The sequence below is a fragment of the Melospiza georgiana genome, chromosome Z (genome assembly GCF_028018845.1).
Source record: "Melospiza georgiana isolate bMelGeo1 chromosome Z, bMelGeo1.pri, whole genome shotgun sequence".
NCBI classification, from domain to species: Eukaryota; Metazoa; Chordata; class Aves; order Passeriformes; family Passerellidae; genus Melospiza; species Melospiza georgiana.
In genome coordinates this window covers 37,297,455-37,322,336 of record NC_080465.1, presented here as the reverse complement: position 1 = coordinate 37,322,336, position 24,882 = coordinate 37,297,455, and the positions used below count along the sequence as shown (strand labels likewise).

Genomic DNA, 24,882 nt, shown 5'->3' with positions numbered 1-24,882 from the left:
TTATTTCTTACGAAGGATTATGTCAGATATCAAATAAAATTAGATTAAACACATTATTAGACACATAGATATAAGATGATAATAACTTTGGTAAAAATCATCTTCAACGCAAAAATCCTCTGGGACAAATGAGAGTGATGGGGCTCTCCCTGGCAGGGATTGGCAGCTGGATTTATCCCACTGCCCCAACAAGGAGCAGGGCAGGCAGGAGCAGTGATGGCGTGCAGTGATGTTGAAGAGTTATTTAAATGCTGTATGTTTCCACGGTACAGATCTACATCCAGGGGTTGTAGATCTGGAGCAAACACAGGGAACTGGGTGTACGGCACAAGAGACTTGGGACTGGCAGAGGAGATTCAAGTTTGCCGTGAAGAGCCCTGGAGGCCAGGTGGGCTCCAGGAGGAAATGATGGTCATCTTGTACAAGAAAATACTCTGCTGGAGGGTCTGCATGCTTTCTCTTCAGAGTCTCCTCTTAAAGGCTGTTTTAATCAGTCATAAAGCAGTTCCTCTCCAGATACGAAATACAAAGTGCCAGCGCCGGGAAAAAAAAAGTCAAACAATGTCCTTTTACTCTACTTCAGCAGATTTTTCTTGTTTTGGTTTTTTTCAGGTGTGAAAATAAAGCCAATATGCTGACATTTTTATGACACTGCTTTCCTATAATAAGTAAAAAGTCACATTAATACAATAATTTCATTTTCCAGTTCACTGGCCCGTAAAGAGGCTTATTGCAATTGGGTATTTAATACAAATACAGACTAGTATTTACTTTGATATATTTTAATTCTATCAAGAGTTGTGGTGACACTTTAACAATAAGAAGTAGCAAATGAGTTGTTTAGACCATTCATTTCCCTTCCAGATCAGTATTAAAATCCAGCTGAGGGAAAAACTCATAATATTTAAAAGTTTTTTTCCAGGATCTGAAGCAAAGTAATGTACAGAAATTTGGAAAACCCTTGCTCCTTGGGAAGCCAAGGGCATACCATTGTTTCTGGATATAGATGCTAAGTGGCCACACAGGGCTGGCAGGGGCCCCTCCACAGTTCAGCCTTGGGAGCTTCTCTGCTCTGCCCACATGAACTATATCTGCCCCAGGACCAGCAGAGCAGTCACTGATGTGAACCTTCACCCTCCCCCTGCTGTCCCCAGACATCCCAGCCCCTCCTGACCTGTCGCCCTCCCTCCCCCTAGCTATCCTTTTAGCAAAATAGGAGCCATTACAGTAGTCAGAACTAGCAAAAGGACAGGAGAGAATGCAATTTTTATAGAACAAGTGGGTCAGAAAGCCTGTACTCACATGCTGAGTGATACATGGAAACTCTTGTGCATTACTGCACATGTGGTCCATTTGTTCTCCCCTACTTCCCAGGTGTTTAACTCTCTTTGAACCCAAATGTTTCTCTTAAACTGTGTGAAAGTAACACTTTTCACAGCTAAGTATGACATGGAAGTGTTTCCAAACTCATTGCCATGCCAGCTTTTGAATCTGTAATGCCCTAAGACAAGTAATTTGGTAATTTTTGCTTTTCCCTTTCTCAGAGGCTCATACAATTTTCTGACTATGAGCAGCCATTACACAGGGAGAATGAGAAATATTCCCGCCTTTACTGCCTTTGGAAGCTAGTCCTGGTTTTTGAATCTGAGGGAAGAGAAACTTGAAGGTGCTGAGAGGCTATGGGTTTGAACCATGCAAGGACCTAAGGAAGCAGAACCACTCTTCTGTAATGTGCATCAACCACTCTAACAAAGTGATGGGTGTTTTATGGAAGGGATGACCCTACTGTTTGTGAGGGGCTTGTGTTGCAGGGGAAGGGCACCGTACATAGTAAGCATCTAGCAGAATGTTTTCCTTTGGGGAAACTCAAGCTGAAGAATGTCTTGAGCCCTCCTCAGTCCCATGTGACAGATGGGACTAAAACCTCTGCACACCAATAGCGATATTTGTGCTCAGACACATAAATCTCAAGTTATGAGTTGACAACTTCAAAAGACAGATGTTCTTGAGAGATGTACTCTGTGCAAAAGCTAGAGTGAAACAAAGATCTAGAACTTCTATGCCATATCTGAGGGGGCTCCTATTTTGACTCTGAAGAAAGAATTTTTTATTATCTCATTTTAATTAATTTTTCTTAAGAGCTTCTTCTTCTGATGTTATGAAGCAATACATCTGGCTTTACAGAAATAAGCCTATTCTGTTTCATATAATGTATGACATTTGTCATATAAGCCAGGCCACAGGAATGGTAAATTTTTACCTTATATTTTAGGAATTTATTTAACCTGCCAGTAATTTAGATTAATTTGTTTACTTTGGATTCATGTTTGTTTTGCAATAGGTAAGTTGCAAGTCCAAAAAGGAATCAGATCACATGATTGAAGCATGAATGATCATTTCTCCTGGGGTAATAGACTTCTCTTGGTGAAAGAAATTGTGGATTATTATTAGTTTATATGGCAGAAAATGTCAAATGAGAGAAAATAAAAATACCTTCAAAGAAGACCATAACTATACTTGGTTCTGCAGTGCAAAAATCTGAAATCTGACTTGTCAGAAGATGTTCCAGCACAATAAGTAATGTGGGTATTTTTCAACAAGATAAAGCTAACACAACTTTTTTCCAAGTATCAAAAACTTTTAAACATGGCTCCAATACTCAGTGGAGCCAGGCAGAACTGCAGTAACATATAAAACTTCTATGACATTCTGTAGGAAGGAAGAAGAGAAAGACACATGGATGATTTTCATAAAATCATGTGAAATTGCTTCTTCATTTGCCTTCTTGCTTTTTATCCTTCTTATCTTTCAAAACTGTATCAGGTATGACCGACAGAGAAGGAAACTCACCACACACGTGGTGTCTCAGTCACACCTTTTCAGTCAGGAGAGGTCCTTGCCTTCTCTTCCTAGCACCGCACATGGTCCTTCGTCTTGCACAGTCAACCCTCATTCCGCCTGTTGGCAATGGGATCCTTTGATAAGGAGGATGCCCCGCCCCTACCAAATAGAAATTAAATAGAGTCTAAAAATAGTCTCCAGAACCATTCAGGTTGTAAAAGGATGATCCTTTTCTTAAATCAGACATGCGTATTTCTTTTCCCTGAACTCCCCCACAGCAATAAGTGAGCAAAAAGCTGTGATGTTTCACTTTGGACAAAAACAAGCCAACAAGCACACAAGAAAAAAAAAAGCAAACAAGGAAAAGAAGTTACTTTCCTGTGCCTTGTCAAGTTGGTTCTTAATTGTTCTGTTACTTTTTTTTGCCGGTAGGTTTTTATTTTAGATTTCTATCTTTTTCATGTGATAGTGACACAATTAGATGGCTGTTCTTCATTTAAAAAGACTAGGATTTTCAATGTTTTCTTATTTGAATCTGATTGTAATTAGAAAATTTACTCTTTTTATACCACCTTTGATCTCTAAATCTATCTAAGCCATGAAAGAATAGAATTTAATCCTCAAAGTATACAATGATTCTCCTGGAATCCTGGAAAAAACTCCAACCAATGAACTAAAAGAAGAAGAAAAAAGGGGAAAAATATACTGCAAAAATCTACAAGGATATTAAAAATATTTAGAGTGCTCTTTGTTTTTGTTAATGCCTATTGATGCATTTGTGGGATGGGAGGCCTTTATTGCTTTATTTTCAGCCCTGGCATCAGTTCTATTCTCACTAAGCAGGTAACTTTCTATCACCTCCAGTGAATTAAAAAGTAAAAGCACCCTTGCCTGTCATTTCTCACAGAAAGAGATACACTTGACCTGCTTCCACCTGTGTCTCCTGTCAATCACAGCATTTACAACACAACTTGCTTTTCATCTTGATGAAATACTCTAATCATGCCACAGAGAGGAAACTATTGATATTTGCATTGGTCATCAGGTGGAGTTTGTCCTATGATGTCGCTCTCCCAGCTAAATCATATTTTCCAGAGTATGAAAAAACCCAAATCAAACAGATGACATAGTCCTATCCCTCCTGTTTCTGTGGAATATCTCTCCTCTTTAGTTGCTGAATGTTGCACTGGGAAGATACATGTTTCACCTAATACAATGAGACATCTAGACGCATAGTCATCCCTCATTGAAGTGTCTAGCGATGTTCTAGGTCATATTTATCCAAAACTTCACATATTTTTTCAGGCTATGTAGCTGACATTGTACAAGTAATTATGTGAATATCCAGTCTAAGCTAAGAACTTAGGTTAAGAAGCCTAGAAGGATCTGCTTTTAAAAAGGTTGGTGCCTTCAAAAGTTCTGAAATGAGTGTTTGAAGTTAGCTATTAAAAAATGCATGAGACAAAAAGTCCTCTGAAAACCCGAAGAATATCAGTCTGTGTTTACAGACCATGTTCCAGAATTTCAAAAGGGAAAAGGAAGATTAGGTGTTCTAGGAACTACTCTTCCATGTTTCAATGCTGCGTTTTCATTATCTTGAAGTACAGACATGCAAGATAAGCATGTCTGGCCTAATGTGGTTTTGGAAGAGTGAAAAGTCCCAGTAGAGCAACAGTTCAGTGCAGATACTGTTGCTTGGTTCTCAAATTCCTGGATTATGCTACTTCTAGTTGTTACACATATGTGGATCAGAGATCAGAGCTTAACCATTGTGAAAAGCTATTTTACATCCATATAAAAGACCTTATTTCACAAATGAACAAGCCAAAGGTTTAGCTTATTTGAATATCTGAATGAGATCCAAAACAGATTTAATTGAATATTCATTTCACGCAGCTTTAGCCAACTAAGTTGCTTAAGTGAATTGATCCCATGAATAACACTCTATGTATATGGACACTTAATGACTGCACTGACAGAAGCCTTCACCACTGTCCTGCTTAAAGTGGCAACAGAGTGATGAAAGACTAATTTGTACCCTAACATGCAACAGTTTTACAGTACAGTATGAGGGTTGTGGAAGTAATATATGAAACTTATCTTTTACAAGCTGTCAGCTTCTCTTCTGCGTCTACTGAGGCACCACACTGCTGACATGCCCATATTGCATGCCACATAGAGTCACTTTTTTCTCAGGTGCACTCTTAACTTTCTCTGTGGGATTTAAAAATGATTTCTCATTCCCTTACTGTCAGCATACTTCTGAGCTCCCTTGATCCAGGTGTTCGCAGTCCCCACCATGGAGCAGTGCAGCAATGTCCCAGCCAAAGAGGTATCTGCAAGGGAATGCACAAAAATGCATTTCTGAAATTCTCTGCTATCATGACTTTTGGGCATCTTCTTCTGTTTCTTTGGGTTAATTACTTTCCTCGGATGACTGAGATGAGACTAAATGAAGGCCTTAATCATCATCAGACTTAGGAGAGCAAAGGAAGGGGATGTGCTTCATAGTGGTGCTATTCTCCTTTCCATATGATTCTCATGTTTTCGTGCCTGCTACAAAATCTACATGGCATAAGAGATGATTTACTTTCAAAAGAGTGGCAAAACCCAAATATTTCTCATTAACCTATGTAGTTGGTTAACCTTGGCCAGCTGCCAGACGCTGACCTAGCTGCTGTGTCACTGCTACCCCCAGTAGGGCAGAGAAAGAAAATAAGATGAAAAAGCTCATGAGGCAAGGTAAATACAAGAAGATTACTTGCCAGTAACCACCACAGGAAAAAGAAATTCAACCTGTGGAAAATTAATTTAATTTATTGCTAATTAAAATAGTTTTGGATAGTTAGAAACTAAGACAAATTTAAAAAGCCCCTGCAGTCCATCAGTACCAGCACCTGGACACAGACACCCATCATGTTGACTGATGTTCTGCCAGTTGTCTGTCAGTTCTGCCAGTGCTGTCCTGCTTTCGGCAGATGCAACAGCAGTCTCTGTTTGGGAGAATGTTGGTATACTCCAGGACACTGTCTTTCTCAAACACAGGAACATGCTTGTGACCGCTCAGAAATGATAGCTGCAAAAATAGAGATATTTTTCATACAATTGTTTTAAGAATCAACAGGTGAATGTGAAGGGAAATAGACATATAAACAGAACATGAACCTTGGAAAAATGTGGCTAAAGAAGTCTGAGGTTCATACATTTCATAGCTGTAGAAAGAATCAGTAGCACGAGCAAAAACTTTTGTAGTCTGATAGAGGTTCAGAACTACAAACAACTCCTGTGTATCTTTTTATTTTTTGTTTGTTTGTTTCTCCTGTTCAGTTTTGTGCATTTACTATAATATAAAACTCCAGATTTAAATATAGGTGTCTGTATTTTCAGTTTCTCTTTTAACCTCATTTCTTTTTAGTTCCTTGATAGTCACATTGCTCCTTTATAAATTCATGCTGACTATTCCATCCACTTTCTTATCTTCAAGTGTCAAGAAAAGATTCTCAGGACTACTTGCCCCTTCATTTTCTCAGGAGCCAGTGTGAAGCTGGCCAGTCTGTTGGTCTCTTTTACTTCCTGATGGCATGACTTGCTCTGCTGGATTCCCACAGTATGAGGAAGAAAACAGCTGGTCCTATTGTACACTCCACTGGTGAAAAAAATGAAAATTTGGTTCATCTAACTGGCTCATGAAGTGGACCCATTTCTACAGGTCAGTACAGTTTGAGGCAAGTACACTCAGAAAGAAATCAATCATTATAATCCTCCTTTTCCCATGAAGAAACATTAGAAATTAGGGTCTAGAGTTTTTTCTAGCTATCTCTTTCATACTCCACCTTCCTTGTTGCTGCCTGTTGTGTCCAAGCTGGAGGTTACCACTCAGCAGCTGGAACTTGACAGTTCTCAGCCCTATGGGACATAAGTCCATGCATAAACTGCTTTGGTTAAGGTAAACACTTTCTAAAACAGGTGTTTCATGCAGCAAGTCTCTTCTCTCCCTAGAAACAGCCTGCTTGTGTGTTCTTCTATTCCTTTTCCTGAAATCACAAGAGATAGACACTTATTTCTCTCCTTTGAAAATAAAAGAAATAAAGACAGAGACAGAAGAGAACCATTATCAATGTATACATTTGGTGCACTAAATTAAGGCCATGCTAGGAATGCTACAACCTACAAAACCTGGGAAACACCAGATCCACGCTGCTCTAGGAACTTGTTTGTCAGAAGCATTCAACAGTGAAAGAAAACAGTGCAGATGTTTTAATTAAGTGTCATAAGACTTCAGTTTGCATTAGTCTTGATTTTAGCCTCTGGACATGGCTTTAAATCAGGCAAATACAAAAACCTATGGGTCTTCAACTACAGCAAAAAATACACCTCCAAGGAAATTTCTTTCAATTTTCCCTCTCATCTGCACAGGCACAAAGCCGGACAATGTCCAAAGAGCCATTGAAAAAACTGCCTTTAAACCACCAATTTTTATGGAAACCAAATAGCTAATGAGAACGTGAACAGAAACACAAAAGGGAGTGGAAGGGCTGAAGCACACCCCACTACTTCATGCTCATGAGACATGAAGCAATTTTTTTTCAATCATAAGACTCTCTCCCAATAGAAAAATATTTTAAAGTACCAATATTTACTTTCTATTTACTCTAGAAAGTAAAATAGAAACTTCTGGGCAGATGAGAAATTGAAAATTAGAAAAACTACTTGAGTTGTTTTCTTAAAAATACTGAATCATTTCTGCAAGAAATGTATGTAGAATTGCTGATACTGGACTAATTTTCAGAGGTAAGAGTAAGGATAGTATATAATCTGCTTTATGTTATCAGGTTCCACTAACCTCACTTCACAGTTGAATCATTAGAGAAAACATAAATGCCTTCTGAGAAGGAAAATTTAGTCAAGGTTTTGACAAGATAAGAAATTTTCCTTTGTAAAGAAAATGTCTCTCAGAACCAAGGAGAAAGGATGAAATAAAGGTTCTAATTAAAAATGATGCCATTAAAATGTCCTGTTTAAACAGGTCAAACACCCCAGAAGAAAAACATGAATGACACAAATTTTCTGAAAAGCTAAAATAAACAGAAGATCTTTGAGTACAAATTTTGAGAACAACAGTACTGTGTTCATGCATATACAATAAATACATATTTGTGGAGGTATACATGCAAGCATATGTGACTGAAGGTAGTCAACACTCATTTCTTGAGAAACAGAAATGTGTGTTAAATAAGAAATTCTTCCGTTTGGCTTCTTAAGTTTTGAAATTAAAAAACTGAAAATGACATTGAGTGAGATAAGAAACTTGACCGCAGAGAACTTCTAGTTCATCTCAAAAATCTGATTTTATGTTTTGTATATAAATGGTTACAATTGGAAGAGACCCATAAACATCACCAGGTCCAACCCCACTTCTCATCTAGGATTACCATTTACAGGTTGCCCAGAGAGGTGGTAGAATTGCTATCCTTGGAGATACTCAACGGGATACAGTCCTGTGCTGGGGCTCAGTCAATCTTACCATGAAAAATTATTATCTGACAATCAGACAGAATTACCTGTTTCATTTTTTCCCCTTTGCCACTGGTCCTGTCCCTGGACACCACTGAGAAGAGCCTGACTCCATCACCTTTGTCTCCCTCCCATCAGGTATGTATTTATAGTAGTCAGATTCTTCTGGATTTTCAATTCTCCAGGCTGAACAGTCTCAGCTCTCTCAGCTTTTCCTCGTAGTAGAGGTGCTCCTGTGCTCCCCTGCATCATCTGTGTGGTCCCTTGCTGGGCTCTCAAAGTGTCCATGTGTCACCTGTACAAGGGAGCCCAGAAGGGGACAGAGTACTCCAGAGGGTAAGGATCGCCTCCCTTGACTTTATGGAAGCCTTTGCCCAATGCTTCTCAGGATACTATTAGCATTTCTTGTGATAAGGGCCCATTTCTGGCTCCTGTTTGAGCTGGTATCCACCAGGAACCCCAAGGCCTTTTATGTAAATGTACTTTCCAAAAGAATAGCTGAGATCATTGCTTCTCAAGTGCAAGTCTTAGCAGTTCCCCTTGTTGAACTTCATGTGGGTCTTGTTAGCTGTCACCAGTGCCCTCGGGTCCCTTTCCAGCCACACCGTCCCCAGCCTGTAACACTGCAGGGGGTTATTGTGGCCAAAATGCAGGACTCAGCACTTGGATTTATTAAACTCCTTCCCATTGCACTCTGCCCATCCATCCAACCATGCCAGGTCTCTCTGCAGAGCCCTCCTACCCTCCAATGATCAACACATGTCCCTAGCTTGGTGTCATCTGCAAACTTACTAATGAAAAACTCATCCATGTCAATAGTGAAGATACTGAACAGAGCTGGCCCAGCACAGACCCCTGAGGACACCACTGCTGACTGGCCCCAGCTGGATGTGGCACCGTTCCCCTCCACCCTCTGGGCCCGGCCACCCAGCCAGTTCTGAGCCCAGCACAGAGTGCTCCTGTCCAAGCCGTGGGCTGCCAGCTTTTCCAGCAGTGTGCTGTGGGAGACAGTGCCAAAGGCTCTGCTGAAGTCCAAACAGAGAACATCCACAGCCTGTCCTGCATCCACCAGGTGGGTCACTTGGTCACAAAAAGGGACCGGGTTGGTCAAACACGACCTTCCCCTCCTAAACCCATGCTGGCTGGGTCTGATACCCTGGCCACATAAACTGTTCCATTATGTATATATAATATATATACATGTATATATGTATATATATACATGTTCCATGTATATAACATGGAAGAGGCTGAGAAGCCTGTCATGATTCTACAATGAGTGAAACCTTGTTTTCATGAGAGCCTTCAGCTCTGCCATGGAGAATAGGTACGCCACATGGTTCAGATGTAGTCTCTTCAAATTTTCCTGACTCATAGGAATCTGTAAGTTATTCAGCAGTCATTGTATACAACTTAGAGAACAGAACATACTCGGCTCTTGCTTCATGACAAATGTTCTGATCCGTTCTTTTTGCATCTTTGCTAGTCTAGAAGATATTGCTTTCCTCTTAGAAAAAGGTTTTTTTTTTCTTTTTTCTGTATGTTCATGCATGTCAATGGAAAAAAGCTTTCATCAGATTTTTGAAACCACTCCATTCTAAGTATTTTCATAAAGCCGTCAAGTTATCTAGTTCAAAGCTTTCCCCTCAGCTTCCTTTTCTGCCAGATACTGAAAACCACTAATTAACTAGTACCAAGAGGAAAAAAAATTCACTATCTCTTTCTTTTTTTTACTTATCTTTCTTGTCTCCTCCCTTTGATAAAATAACTTGCTTCAATAATAGTTTTAGTATCCTATTACATTGATGGAGGAGGGAAGGAAGAATTTTGTGAAGCTTATGTTGACAATAAATTTCATTGCCTCTCCATTTTTCAAGGATTCATCTGAGCTTGTTGATTCTGAATTTATGTTATTTGATTCCGTAGCATCCCATGAATTAATAATTTTTTGTATTTTATAGTGATGGATGCAGGTGTGTGCTTACTGGCAAGTAAAATCTTTGCCCAAAGGAAATTTCTGTCAAAATAGCCAAAGCATATTAATACTAATCTCCGTCTTATAGCTATTAAAAGGAGAGCAAGGTCAAAATATAAATCATACTAGAGTGATACCAGCAACTACCTAGAGTGGATGCCATCAACAGAATTTATTACATACATCTCTCTCTCTTCTTTTGGAAAGAAAAACAGAACAGAACAAAACAAAACAAACAAAAATGCAAGTGTGTAATTAACTCTGCATTTCTTCTGTGAGCAAATTCACTTGAAAGTCTTGCAACGTGACTAAGCTTTTAACATTCCATTTGATGAAACACTCCCAAAAGCCTGTAATACAAAAGCCCATCTAACTATTTTCCTGCAATATCTTGTGTAGACCATGTATGTATATAAAATAACACAACTTTCAGCAGGTAATTAGCCTTTTCGCCCTTTCAGAATTTACTCCTAGCAATTCTGAAATTAACACAATCACACAAAATGTTATTTACTTGTTTAAAAGAACAATTTTGTAATCAGGCAATGGAGTATGTCCATCTCATAAGGTCCTCAGAAGACATTGTCAAGAAACAGTAATGTAAGAAAACACTTTGAGGGAATAAATTAACACTATTTCTGAATCCATTCTATCTCCATAATTTTCAGTTTGAGTACTGTTAATTTTAAGAGATGAAAAATCCTTCCTGTGCACAGAGCCCTGATGTTAATTTTCCATTAATTATAAAGAGCACATGTGTTAAATGAGTCAGACATAACAAGTCTACACAAACTTTTTCACACATCTTTAAGTAATTACCAAACATCAGATATTTACCAAACATCTTGCATTTGGTATATCATTTGATATTATTTAGCTAAAATCCTATAAGTAAGGAGATCAAGACAGGAAATGAAAATATTTTCTTGAAGACAGGATTTTTTTTTTCCTTCTAGATGATTAATTTCTATCTACTTAAGAAATAAATATTAATAATTTTAAACTTATTTTTAAAAGGCTTAAAATGCATTCTCTTATCTTAAATGTAGTTGTACATGCATTTGATCTAAGAAGCAGCACGCAGGAAGGAGAGCAGCTCTTTCACTTCAGTGAAGAGGCTTTCCACCTTGGCTTAATTCTTCAGTTAGCTAGAGAGACCAGTGCTGGTGATGCATTCATGTGAGTACCATGTGTAAGAACAATGTCTTGACTGAAGCGCCAAAGTCCTCACCTGTGAGGTTTATTGTGGACTTGTACTTTTTCTATAGTATTTGCAAAAATTGACTTTTATTCAGTTAAAGTAGATAGTATTAATATCTTTTTTGCAGTGTTTATCACTTGCACCTTACCTGATTTTAGACAGTTACATTCTGCTTCCCATTTTGTAACCCCTGTGCTTGACCATTGCTTTCTTTCTGCTGCTTCTGCACAGAGTCTGCAATGTTTCTCTGCAATTGTGTCCCCAAGAAGATCATCTGAAATTTCTGGTCAATGTCAATGAAGTTACAACTGCCAATAAAAATCTATAGCCACATGCTGTGGGTTAATCCTAGGCAGCAGTTAAACTACACACAGCCATTTGCTCACTTCACCCCTCAGTGGGATGGGGAGAGAATCAGATGGGGAAAATTAAAAATGGGTTGAGATAAAGACAGTTTCACATGCAAACTAGATGGTGCATGTGAAAACAAAGACATTAATTCACTCCTTCCCATCAGCAGGCAGATATTTAGCCCTTTCCAGGAAAGCAAGGTATCACATGCAACGGCTACTTGGGAAGACAAATACCTAACTTAGAACATGCATCTTTTTTCTTGGTTTACTCCCTTTTTTATTGAAAAACAGAACATTATTTGGTATAGGATTTCTCTTTGGTCAGCTGTCCCAGTTGTGTTCTCTACCAATTTCTTGTGTACCCCCAGACTAATAGCTGGTGGAGCAATGACCTCAATACCCTGAACACTGCTTTGCTGTAAGTAAAACACTGGTGTGTAATCAACACTCCTTCAGCCACAAATCTAAAACAAAGTATCATAAAAGTTGCTATGGAGAAAACAAACTCAATACCATACAAAACAAAACAAACCAAAAAACAACTTCTGAAAAAATGACAACTTCTGATTTTGGATAAATATTGCCTTTTATAAAAAAAGCCCTACAACCATCAAACCAAAATGAACCAAACTCAAACCACCCCAAATATCACTTGGAATATTGTTTCCCATACCTATATTAGATTTAAATAGAAGTCTGCATTTTAGCTCTTTTTTATCTAAGAAGAGAGAGAGATCTACTTCACCATGCTGATATGCTGCTCAGATGCCTACTTATTACATAAAACTTACTCGGCAGCCTTATTCTACAATGTGGCCAAATGTATTTCCCCCTCTAGCCTGAAGTATGTAGGTTTGGGCCTCAATCTGTCATTCCAGTTTTCTGCAAAGTGCTGTAAATTGGGTAAGAGTTCTCTAAAACTGTGAGGGACTAAACTTTAAATGAAACAATCAAAGAAAAAGTATAAATAAGCATTTGATGAAAATTGAATAGGAAGTTTTAATGGAAAAAAATGGAATGAAAGGCATTCAAACAGGAGGTGTGAATGTGTGAAATGCTCAAAATAGTCTTTGGAAGTGTGGACTAGATAAAAATTGTATGTGTATGAAACAGAAGCACGTGGTTTTGTTGTTGCCCATGGAAGATAATTGTTTTGCCCCATCTGTATTCAGTGACATACTCAACATCAGTCACTATTTCTGGTGGTTTCACTGTGCTTAGTTTGAAGTACAACAATACCTGAACTAGATGCCTTGCAGTGGTAGCGCAAGCTGGTTGGTTTGGATTTAGTGATGATGCTGATGAGGCTTGTGAATGTGAAATTCCTACCTGGAGCTTCTAGATGATGTTTTGTTTTCTTTTACTGCATGGATGAGAGCTTGCTGTGAGTTTGTAAATTGCCTGCTACAGTAGAATGCTGAGCTTATACAACTCCCTTAGATTTAAGAGCTAAGTGGATTTTTGAAGACTGGAATTATAGAAACTCTTGATGTGTTTTCAAATAATTTCTTCCAATGAAGAAAATCTTATATTCTGTTCTCTTGTTTTTATGTATGAGAGAAGGAAAGGCACTTCCAGGCAGTTTTGACTTTAAAGATTTACATTCTGTATCCAGTAAGGCAGTTGAATATACAATGAAGTACTTTTATTGGCAAAGAAAGGTTGTTTGCTTGTTCCAGCTACAATAATTAAGACTTTTGCTGACAGAAGCAATCTGAATGCATTTTGGGTTCAAAAGCATCCTATTTATAGTCTAGATGCAAAATGATCTCTATTCACTACAATGTCTCATTTGCAGGTTATCATTCTGCTTTCCTCTGAAAGCTAGTCAGCAGATGTTTCCTTCCATCTTGACTCATTGCATTAGTGGTAGAAAAACATTTTGTGTATTACCATGGTACTCTTCATAAGCAGATTTGGATGACAGAACCAACTTGTTGAAAAGACAGGACAGTATTAAGAGAAAATTCTCTTGAACATTATATATAACGTATTATTGTATATAATATAATCTCTTGTATAGCTATGATATTCAAATCCTTTAGGTTTTGGATCAAGTAACTTTCCAAACAGTTGCAGTAGCACTGCATTAATAGATCCTCCTTGGGAAAAAAGGGAAAAAAATTAAAATCAACAAATAAAATATAGTAAAAAAGTAAACTAAAATTAAATTTTAAAAATACAATAAAATTTTGCCACAGGTCTTTGCATGAAAATTTTCTATGACCTCACACCCCATCAGTGTTTTATTTCCCCATGCAAACTGAAATAATGACAAAAATAGCAGTCTCTCAAACTTCTGAAATTGCTTTAAAGATATTCTTTGACAGTGAAAGTAATATTGATACCATTTGGTATCTTCTGTGGGCATTTTGCCAATTTGATCCAGTGCTGTTGAAGTTTAATGATCTAAAGCTGTCATATTTCAAGGTTTCAAAATGCAAAGCTATTTCACAGAATTCAGCAATTCCATGGGCAAGATAGATGTCTTTTTGCCCGTGAAGCGTTGTGGAAGGGGAAGTGGTTTATCAATGGTATGTTGGCTTACACATTAGCAAATTTCTTGGTTATTTTCCTCAAAATTCCAAAGTCTGTGAAAAATAGTTTAACTTCATTCTTCTTAAAACCGGTTAAGGGTGGCGGGGGGGGGAAGGGCACGTCTGCATCTGAAGTAAAAAAGACACAGCAATTTCTAGAAAGATTTTTTCCTTTCCCTTTTTTGACCAGTGATCACTGGGGATAACTAGGTACAGATCCAGTTGTTAATGGACTGGGCACTGGTCAATGAATGATTTATTTTCATACATTCTTTATCATTACTTTTTCAGTACTTTGTTTATTCCATTACCAATAGCTCCCTTTTGGCCCACTTCGTCTGCACAGAGGGAAAAGCAGGCAATGGGTAAATTTATAGATGGAAATCCCTTATTACCTTAGAATCAGGACTGACACTTTTGGGGAGACACTAATGAACACCAAAGATTCTGGGAATTCGGGAATTTGGTCCAAGCGATTGGATAATATAGAAAAGATGTAAATGTTATTGTGTTTGAAGGTCTGTAGCTATTGCTTTGCTTTGAGATAGGTTAATTTCACATCTCAACAGCATTTCTGAACAGTAATGATCTCAAAGTACATGGCATTTTTTTCTGTGTTAAGCATGAATTAGAACTTACTTTTGTTAAAACCCCATTAACTTAGAAGTTATTAAGCCATACACAGCCAAATATTTTTGTCAATACTCATTTTCACACTTTATTATGGTCCATGCTAGACGCACAGAACAGGAAAATCCAAAGAAGTCAATGCTGACATTAAAGGGTACCATCTAAAGCCACTCAGATAGTTAAAGAAACCCTTACATAACACAGCTCTAAACCACCTTGCACAGACTATGCAAAAAAGGTTCAAGTCAAAGGCAGCCTGCAATGCAGTAATTGTAAAATCCACAGAAGTCAGTGGAAAAACATTAATAGGCCTCTGTAAGAATACCAAGGCTTCACATTTACACTTTTATCACCATCTTCAAGTGGAAATTAGGCCAAGAACAATACACGTTCTTCGAAATCACCCTAATGTGCACATCCTTCCAGCACAGAGAATTCTTTATTAACATGTACTTAATACTAACTGCTAATAGACTGTATTCGCTTACAAAGTAATCTTGGAGACAGAACCTGCCTTCTTTCAAAACAAGCAGAATAGATTGCCATGCCATGCCCCTTGTAGCTTGCCTCGATACACCTGGTGTGTTTACTCATCTAAAACTTTTCCAACCTGTTTAAAAGCTTTACCACAGTATTTGGATAGTAGCCTCGCAGACTCACATTTGCACTCACTGCATATGCAATGCATAACAGTAATCAGTCAAAACTCATGACAGCCTGCCACAATTCCAGGGACTGAATACTGACTTTGGATTTACCCCAGAAGCTGCTAAATCTGCAGGGATTAAAAATTCACAATTTACCTCAAATGTGTGGATATTTGGCCCTCTTTGAGTTGCACCTATGAATGGAGAACAATCTATTCTCTCAGTGTAGTGATACATTTCTAAAGAACAAAGGGGAACTCCAGAGGCATGTAAAGTGTGGTAATTTCAATTAAGCTGATGAAACTATGAGAAATTATGCCAAAGGGTTTGCCTATGCTGGCTCAAAGCTTGCTGCTGAAGATGATATATATTTTCTAACCTAAGAATGCATTTTCCACTGTCCAGCAGCTAGTTAAGAAGATTAATGACTGCTTTGTAGTTTCAATTAAACTCCTTTATCACCAAGAGGGACCAAACAAGTTTTGATTTCAAAAGTACTGCTTAAGAAAGAAGACCAGGGCTGCATAACACTGACATTTTATTAGAATTCATCTGTAACAAATGGAACTTGTGTCAGCAAAGAACTGATTTTCATACAGACTTCCTTTTGCCACCAATGTAACGAAGTAAGAAAATAAAAAGCACGCCTTTCATTCTGTAAAACATTTACGCGTACTACTAATTAGAGGTAATTGTATCTTTTTTAACAAGCCATTTTACAAGGTAATTTTTTAAAGTTTTTCAGTCTATGCATCCAAAACAAGAGCAAAGAACACAAGTTTTTATTATCTTTGTAAAGACACTCCAAGCTTGAATGGCAAAGCCACATAATGGATGGTTATAATGAGACCTGCAGCCTTCTGATATCTGTGGAGTATCAGGGCACCAAGGGAAAAAAAAAAAGAAAAAAATAAAAAAAAAAAAAGAAGAAAGAAACCATAAAGAAAAATGGGAGAGAATAAAAGGAAGCAAAAAAAGCAATTGCTTTTTTTTTTCCTTTTACATGTTCTGTGTCTTTTAAATACATACAAGTGGGTTTTGTAAGCAATTTCTTACAGATGGGTTCAAGTTATTATTGGGTGTAGAATCAATAGGGCAGTGCATAGTACAAAGGTATATATAGAAAGTGCAAATCTCCTTAGAAGGTCACTCCTTCCCCCAGCCATCTTCTCTGCTATCTAACCACTCAAATAAAATTTTAAAAAAGAGCTAAATTAAACTTTTGTATAAATCATTTTTATATATTTTGTGGGTTTTTTCCCCATTGCAACTAATTACAGAATTAGACATAACTACACATACAAACGTAAATAATAGCACCGTACTGGTTATGCTGATGAAAACAATTTTAAGCTTGGAAATGTATGATGTATGTAGACAAAGATGCTCACAATTTAAATTAACTGTAGAATACATATATTGGAATACAGAAAGTGGAATGCACATCAATGATGCTAAGAGCTATCATAAGAAACAAAAAGCCTGAAAGGAGTATTTAGTTGTACAACAGTTTTTCTCACAAATTGGCTCTGCTTTTTTGTATTTCTTTTACTCCCTTTTTTTTGTTGGAGCTTGCAAGACAGTCTGCTAGGGAAAATGCACTGATCTTTGTACAGATCCAGTGTGCAGGAACCTTCCTTAGTCTATGTTTTCAAAATGACAATTTGTTTTGTATTTCTGAATTCCTATGTTTGAGTTGAAGAACATGACCACACTACATAACTTGGTATTTTAATAATTATTTCAAAGTATAAATCAAGAAAGAAGAAGAGAAAGAAACATAGTGCACATTCTTCTCTGGTTCAGATGTAAGTTACAGAATCTCATTCTGAGGTAGCCTTCTATAATACTTCTATTCCATATATATATATATTTATACTTCTGTTTTGATTTTTTGGTTTGGGTTTCTTTTCATTACAAAAGTGCTCAAATACAATTGCTGGAGTTTGGTCTTTCTTATTTTTACTTCTCATAGGAGTGGGAAAATTGGAAGAAGAACTAAAAATGTTGAGGCCACATGGAGAAGCCACAGCAATGCTCCTATTTGAAACCCCAAAGAAAGCATCCTTTGATGCTGATGTACTAACAATGGCAGAACACATGCTGACCAAGGTCAATGTAAACGGCATTCTAGAAAGAGTCTCAAAAAGTACTTTGTGCTGTTTAGAGAATTTTCCTTTTTCCTGGAATAAAATCTGTCAATCTCCAATATGTCATGTTGGCTTAGTCTTGCTGGCCTTACATGAACCTTCCCACTGAAAACAAGGGTTTGACTTTAGCAATCTGTTGACACAAATGAATGAGCAGGACTTGGCCCAAAATAAATCTGAAAAAAAAAAAAAAGAAAAGAAAAGAAAAAAGGAAGATGCATAAGCACTGCTGCTGTCAACTACTGCTACTGTGCTGCTACAGCTTGGCAATGACAGATAACACTATAACCAGTGACAAAGTGGGTTTTAAAAGCCAACCAGAAATAGATTTCCAATTTGTGGGCTATTCTGTTATTAGAAATATGGAAAGATAAAGGGCCTTGACTACCTATATGTTTTGGGTTATCATTTATTACCATCCATACTTGATTAGAAACTGGAAATGCGTATTTTTCAAAATTATCTGGTACATGTATTAAAATGTCTGAAAAGAACAACAGAGATAGAAACAAACTAAACTAAATACAAATGAAGGCTAACTTAAAGAAATACTATTCAAAATAGGCATCAAATATAAGGCACTCTAAATGTAAAATTAAAATAAACCCCAGCATCCCCAAACAATGCTGTATGCCACAAAACGTTTGATTTCACAGAGCAATGTGTGTTTGGCTTTGCCCTGTTACATACAATAAATGTAAATTATATAGCGCACACTATAGACAGTATACTATTGAATACAATTTTAAAACATCTTAATACCTAGTATATTACAACATTCTCCCCTCCTAAAGGGATATGCACTGACCTTTCCCACATGCACACCTCCTACATTTAATAATATGATTTCTTATTGCACTATAGTGTTACAAATATTGAACTTCACTTGAAGCCTAAATCACATACTCTGTGTGCGTGTGTGCATGTGTGTGCTCTGTATGTGTGCATGTGTGTGTGTTCAGGTGGAAATGTGGATAGAAATATTATTTGGGATAGAGATGGCATTCAAATATCAATGATGTGCATTCCTCACTTCTCTTTGAAACAGAAGTTTATGGACCTTAAAAATGCAGAGATGATCAAATTGCAGTCTGATATAATTGCAGTATGTGGAAAAACTTTCCCAATGCTTTCATAAATCCAGGTATGTAAGGACTGATATGTTTATGTGCATGTGTGTGAATCTGTATCTGAATCCATCTGTATTCTCTGCAACTATACAGAGAGTCAAAAAAGGGTAGACAGTAATACATATATATATATATAAAAGAGAGAGGGTGTGAGTGTGCATGTGCATATGTGTGCGTGTGTGTGTATGTGCTAGCAGCATCTTTATACTTTGCGCCTCCCTGTTGATTCCAAAATAAACCAAAAGCCCCATTTTGATGTAACTGATTACAATGAATATTTTCTTAAAGAAAAAAAAACCCAAATAAAACTACAAAATTAATATCTAACAAGACTGTGGTACTGTAGGACTGCACAAAAATGTGCAAATTTTCAAAGTATCTAACATTTCTACAGCACAATATTACAGATAACAGTTCTACAGCTTAAAAAAAAATCTACATTTTTAAACAAAAATATTAACAGTTATGCAACCTTTCCTTAATTCACTTCATCGAATGATAAACTCTTGTTAAAAAAAGGAAAAAGTTTACACAGTTAAAAATGAAGCACAGGTCAGCAGTATCTTTACAATACTAAAAAACTAAATCAAGGACTTTCTTTTTAAACATTCCCACATTTTCCCTTAAGTGTTATGATGAGCAGTATGATGGGAAACGGTGATGTTGAAGTAAAGAGTCCGCTTTGTTTGAGAAGCCAGAACCCAACCTTGCAACAAACATCTTGCACTGAACTGCAGTTCTCAAAACTCCTCTGCAAAATCATGTAATCCTGAATAAGATGATCACTCTTTCTGATTAAGTTTCCTCTTCCCTTTAACTTCAACCAATGTCGAACCCTTGAGGTATCTGTAAATGAGATCCTTCAGATGCCTCAGTGGTCAGGATTCTTTTATTATGGTTAGGTTATTAAACTGTGAATTCTTGGTCCACATGGAATACTTCTTGTTGGGTGGGGTTTTTTTTTTGTTGTTTTTTTGTTTTATATATCCCCAATATTTTGTTCATTTCTTTTTTTATTATTTTTTATTTTATATATCCCCAATAATTGCTCCTTAGCTAAGAGTTAAGAAGTACTTCTAAAGCACATTGTATGGCTCAGAAGCGGCTCTCTGGATCTTAAAGGGCCTGCAATAAAAATCCACAATGGGTTTTTATGTTGCATAGTGATCAAAGCTGCCCAGATACTCCAGTGCGGCTCGATAGCAGAACTGGTATTGATCCTAGAGAAAGAAAAACAGAAAACAAATGCATCAAAAATCAGCTTGTTGGTTGGTTTCTAGTTTCTTTCAAGTAATAGTGAATATTTTGTAGCTGCAAACAAATATACTGCAGAGGCATCTGCAGTTCAGCAATATTCACTCGCTGACACCAACAGAAAACCACTCTGAGTTACAACAGATGAAGATAGACAGTCATTTAATGCAACAACATTTTCCACAGAATGGAGCTTCTTTTTGTGCAGACTATATACCCACCTACTGACAGTCTGTTATTCTGGATTAAAACAATAACAGCATTAAGCTTTCTTCTGATAGGAACATGCTAGGATGACTTCCCTGCTCGTATTTGAAAATAAGTAGCAAAATAAACAATGAATTCTACAGCTAATACAACACACTAAGTAAAAGGGCCCATCACAGCTTGAATATGGAATTCTGTATGGAAAACCATCACTTTAAAAATCATGCAAAGAAAGCAAAGGGAATTCCAGCCTTTCAGTAAGATAGGCTTTGATGAAGATGTGAAGATACCTTGGCAAGAAAAAGACCTAAGGAGAAATATAGAGCTAAAGGACCTCATTCACCTAAATCAGACTTCATTTCAACCTATACCTGGAAACAGAGAGAAGTTTAGTGTGCTGAGAAATTTTCTCATACCTCAGATGAATCTAACATTTGTAAGTTTGTGTTATTCTCACCTCCATAAAGCAGTCCTTTTCCACATTTATATTGTTGCACACTTACACTAAAATGGCACATCTACATATTTATTTCCAACTGCCATTCTTGGTTTAAATGGTAAAAAGTAAAAAAATTTTAAAAAACAAAAGAAATTTCTCAAAAATACCAGGGATGTCTGTTTATTTTTCTGATAGTGCTGTGTGGTAACTGCACCGGTTGCAGTTGTTAAGATCACAATTAAAATTCTTTCGGAGGCCAGGAAACTAATCAGATATTTTCTTCACTGAGGTAGTATGATTACTCACAGTTCATTTCTGTTAGCTGGAATAGTTAGAACAGTGGCAGAATACATTACACACATGCTTAAATTTTAAGTGTGCGTATGGTCCACATGGAAGTGCTTTGTTTAATAAGGATTAGATTTCCTGGCAGCTTATAACACTGAATGAGAGATTTGTTTGCCACAGAATCCTGGAAGACATGCCTACAGAACACCTCTGCTTTCAGCAGTGGGGATGAAGGGTACCATAAAGAAATAAGTCAAAGCAGGAGGAGGGAGCATATATTGCAGAATTGAACTCTGCATCTGTCAGGTAGGCTCAAAGAAGCATAGTTTCTGTGTACTTTAGCTATTTCTTGCAGCCAAAATGACAGAAAGCAGTCATTTTTCATTTTGCTTATCCAGAAGAATGATGGTAATGGAAAAGAAATGGAATTAACTCTTCAGTATGGTCACAGTGATTTACTTGGCTAACTGACAAGATTAAAAATAAATATCTGTATTTTTCATATAAGCTTTATGAAGTTGTCTTCTTAGAAGTAAAATTACCCAGCTTCTACAGAACTAGTTTAATTTTCTTGTGGAAAATGGCAAACTCTGGGGAACCATCTTAAATTTCACAGACTTAATTTAAAGGCCTGTGTCAACCAAATTATACTAAATAAATGTGTGATCTGAAATGTTTCCCTTCTCTTTTCCTTTTTCTTGATCCTCCTAACCTATTGACTCTGGCTTAGTGCAGGTCTTCTGCTCAGAAATTAAGGCAAAACTTAAGGGCATTAACTGATAATGTTTAAGCATTCTTTATGATGTGACAGATTTCCAAGCATACAGGCACAGGTAACTGGTCTAAACTGCTTATCACTTTCTTTATTTCTCTATGCCACACTTAATAGCATAGAAATTATTTACACTATAGTTATCCTGAATGCTGAATTTACCATTATGATTTTCAGGCCAAGGAGCCACTTGCTTGGTGACACAAAAAACCATGAAAATAATACAGTGTCAGTCTGAAGACATAATCAAGAGCTTGCTCCCAGGGAAAAAAAAATAAAATCAGTGGATCCACCTGCAGAAACAATTTGCCTGCTTCTTTACTACCACACATTTCTGCCAGGGAGCATGGATCAAATAAAAATGTGTCATGCTTCACAAATGGGTATTTCTTAACTACCATAATTTAGGATCCACTATTGAAATTACTTCTTTTCTTCCTCATCTTGCAGTAACTACTGCGATAACAGGAAATAGTCCTTTTACAGATTTTACCCTGTAGTCACAGGGCCAATATATGTCTTCAGATATTACTGTAAGCATGTCTTATACAGTATGTATCTGTGCATATTTTTGCTTGTGTAAATACCAGTTCTTTTCCATCACCATTGCATAAGGATACTCATGCTCACCTCTGTCTGTACCATGGCTGGCCGCTGTGTCCTTAACATTTTGACAGTCTGGAAGATGTCTACAACACCTTCATATCTCATTCTTTCTAGCACAATGCTCAGGGTTATGAATACTCCAGTCCTTCCAACACCCGCACTGTTGAAGAAAATGAAGACAAAATAAAAGGAAAAAACAAACGTTAATTGACAGTTAATGCTGAAAGAATTGGCTGACAAATTCTTTGTGATTACAACACACCATATGTGTATAAATTTCTATATGGGGAAAGGCTCGCTAAGCAAAATTCCATAGCAAATTACGACATTGCATTCAAAAGAATAACTGCACGCAAGTGAACCTCACATCTACTGATTACATCAGATTCTCCAGTCTTCCTTGCAAAGATATACATCCAGATATACAATAATCACTGCATGGTGAAGGCAAATGTTAACATTTGTTGCCAATAACATACATTGGAACTGACAAGAGAAAATGAAGCCAAAATGCATTTTACTGCTTGCTTTACTTTAGTTTGTCATGTGTATGCCCTGTTTTGCACATCTTCTCTGTGTTATTTTACCTTCTGCTTCAAGTTTGAAGTACGGATGTTTGTTTAATATTGAACTTGTTCATACATGGTCTGATTCAAATAATGGACAGAGAAAGATCTCAGTTCAGGTCTTATTCAAGTCTGGCAGTCTGGATCTCTGCTTTCCAATGCTGATATACATTTACCGTGTTTGTCTACATTGGTCTTAAAAGTATTCTTTGAGTATATATGTGTTTTGTTTGCTCTCTGTTCTGCCCTGGGTTTCTGCTATTTGCTTTAACCCTCACGAAGTGATGGAAATTCTTGACATCAATAGAGCCAATAGCTGTCAGATTTTAAAATTAAACATTCACTTATTCAAGATGATTATCCTTTGCAAAAGAGACAGGTAACTACACAGAGAAAAAGACTTTGTAAGTCTGAACTTCTATGGATGGAAACCAAGCACCTTGTCATCTCACTGTTGATGCTAATAACTTCACAAGGTTTCCTCCAGCCAGATAACCCTGGAAAGCTGAATGTTTATGAGACCTATTCACCAGACAGATGAATGGAACAGCATGAACAACAGGAAAATCGTGAAGAACTCCTGAATGTTCGTATGAACTATGACAGAAATCCAGCAAATTCACAAAAGTAGTGTGGAAACTGAATGTTCAAATTGTATGATAGCATCTTAGTGTTTGGTCTAGGTCAGAGCTCTCTTAGGGCTAATAGACATATGCAATTGGATTTATAAATTTTGCATAGGATGTGTGCCTTCAGATAGCTGAAGCCAAAGGACAACTGACACACCACTTGACAGAATATCATGTTGTCAGTGGTGATTTACCTATGTGATATAATAACAGTCCTGGACATCTAAAGCAATTGCAGTGCAAGGTGCCTGATGAGGTAAATTAGACAGCTAGTACTTCAGAAACATCCTGAAAAATCCTGGAACCTGCTTGTTGGAACCAGCTTGAACTTTGCAGACCTGATTACAATGTGATCTAAACTAAGTACCCCAGGAAATGACCAGGAGAATGAACACAGACTACCATTTTACATTGTCCTGCTCTGCTATTTAATTAAAAAGAAAAATACTTAAATGTGTGAGAGCATTCTGGCCTCACAGTAGACAAATCTTTGTTACTTTAAAAAAATTACTTGGAAATCTCAGGCAAAAGGAAGAAATTCCTTTGTTGTCTTGGGTACTTAAAAAATCAGCAAATGTCTCCAGGAGAGATTTAATGAGGAAGAGAAACTAATATGGAAACATGTCAATGCTTGCAAATCCTAATAGGTCATCAAGTGTAATGTCTTGAGAAAAGCCTGCGGGAAATTGATCCTGTTCCCTTTAGAGTAGCAAACATACTTTAACACTGGAACAATTCCTATCGAAAAATGCTTAGGATTTCTAGAGTAAAGAAATCCTTCATGATGCATTATAAGTCCCCATGATTCATAATTTAGACTAGAAACTAAAGTTGAGATGCTTAAATGAACTATGTGGATGTATTGATTTTTTGTAAGAGAGAAGAGTTTATTATTACAAATACATCTTGACTGCATTCTGGGAAAGGTCTTCCTCACTCTTGAGCTAAAAATTGGAATAAAAGACTATAAATATCTAATATTGGTATAAATGAAAATTTTACTTCAATTGCTCTCAAGTAGTTTTAAGTATACGCCTCATGAGGTTAGAAATTTTTTAATTCAACACACTGACCTACTTGTAAAAATGTTACAGAAAAAGAAAATTTAGAATTGTGGGTTGGGGGGTTTACTGCATAACAGAG

At 37.0% G+C, this 24,882-nt stretch overlaps 1 protein-coding gene across 37 annotated transcripts in view; it reads right to left on the bottom strand.

The window, feature by feature from the left end:
- Positions 1 to 15,111: 15,111 nt before the first annotated feature.
- PTPRD (protein tyrosine phosphatase receptor type D) overlaps positions 15,112 to 24,882 on the bottom strand; it is a 1,169,657-nt gene continuing 1,159,886 nt past the window's right edge. For all 37 annotated transcript variants that reach the window (XM_058043168.1, XM_058043170.1, XM_058043166.1 and 34 more), the window contains 2 exons: positions 22,569 to 22,704; positions 15,112 to 20,198 (listed from right to left, as the gene is read on the bottom strand). In XM_058043168.1, coding sequence (XP_057899151.1) covers positions 20,130 to 20,198; positions 22,569 to 22,704 — 205 coding nt within the window. In that variant the 3' untranslated portion in view covers positions 15,112 to 20,129. The remainder of the gene's footprint in view (positions 20,199 to 22,568; positions 22,705 to 24,882) is intronic.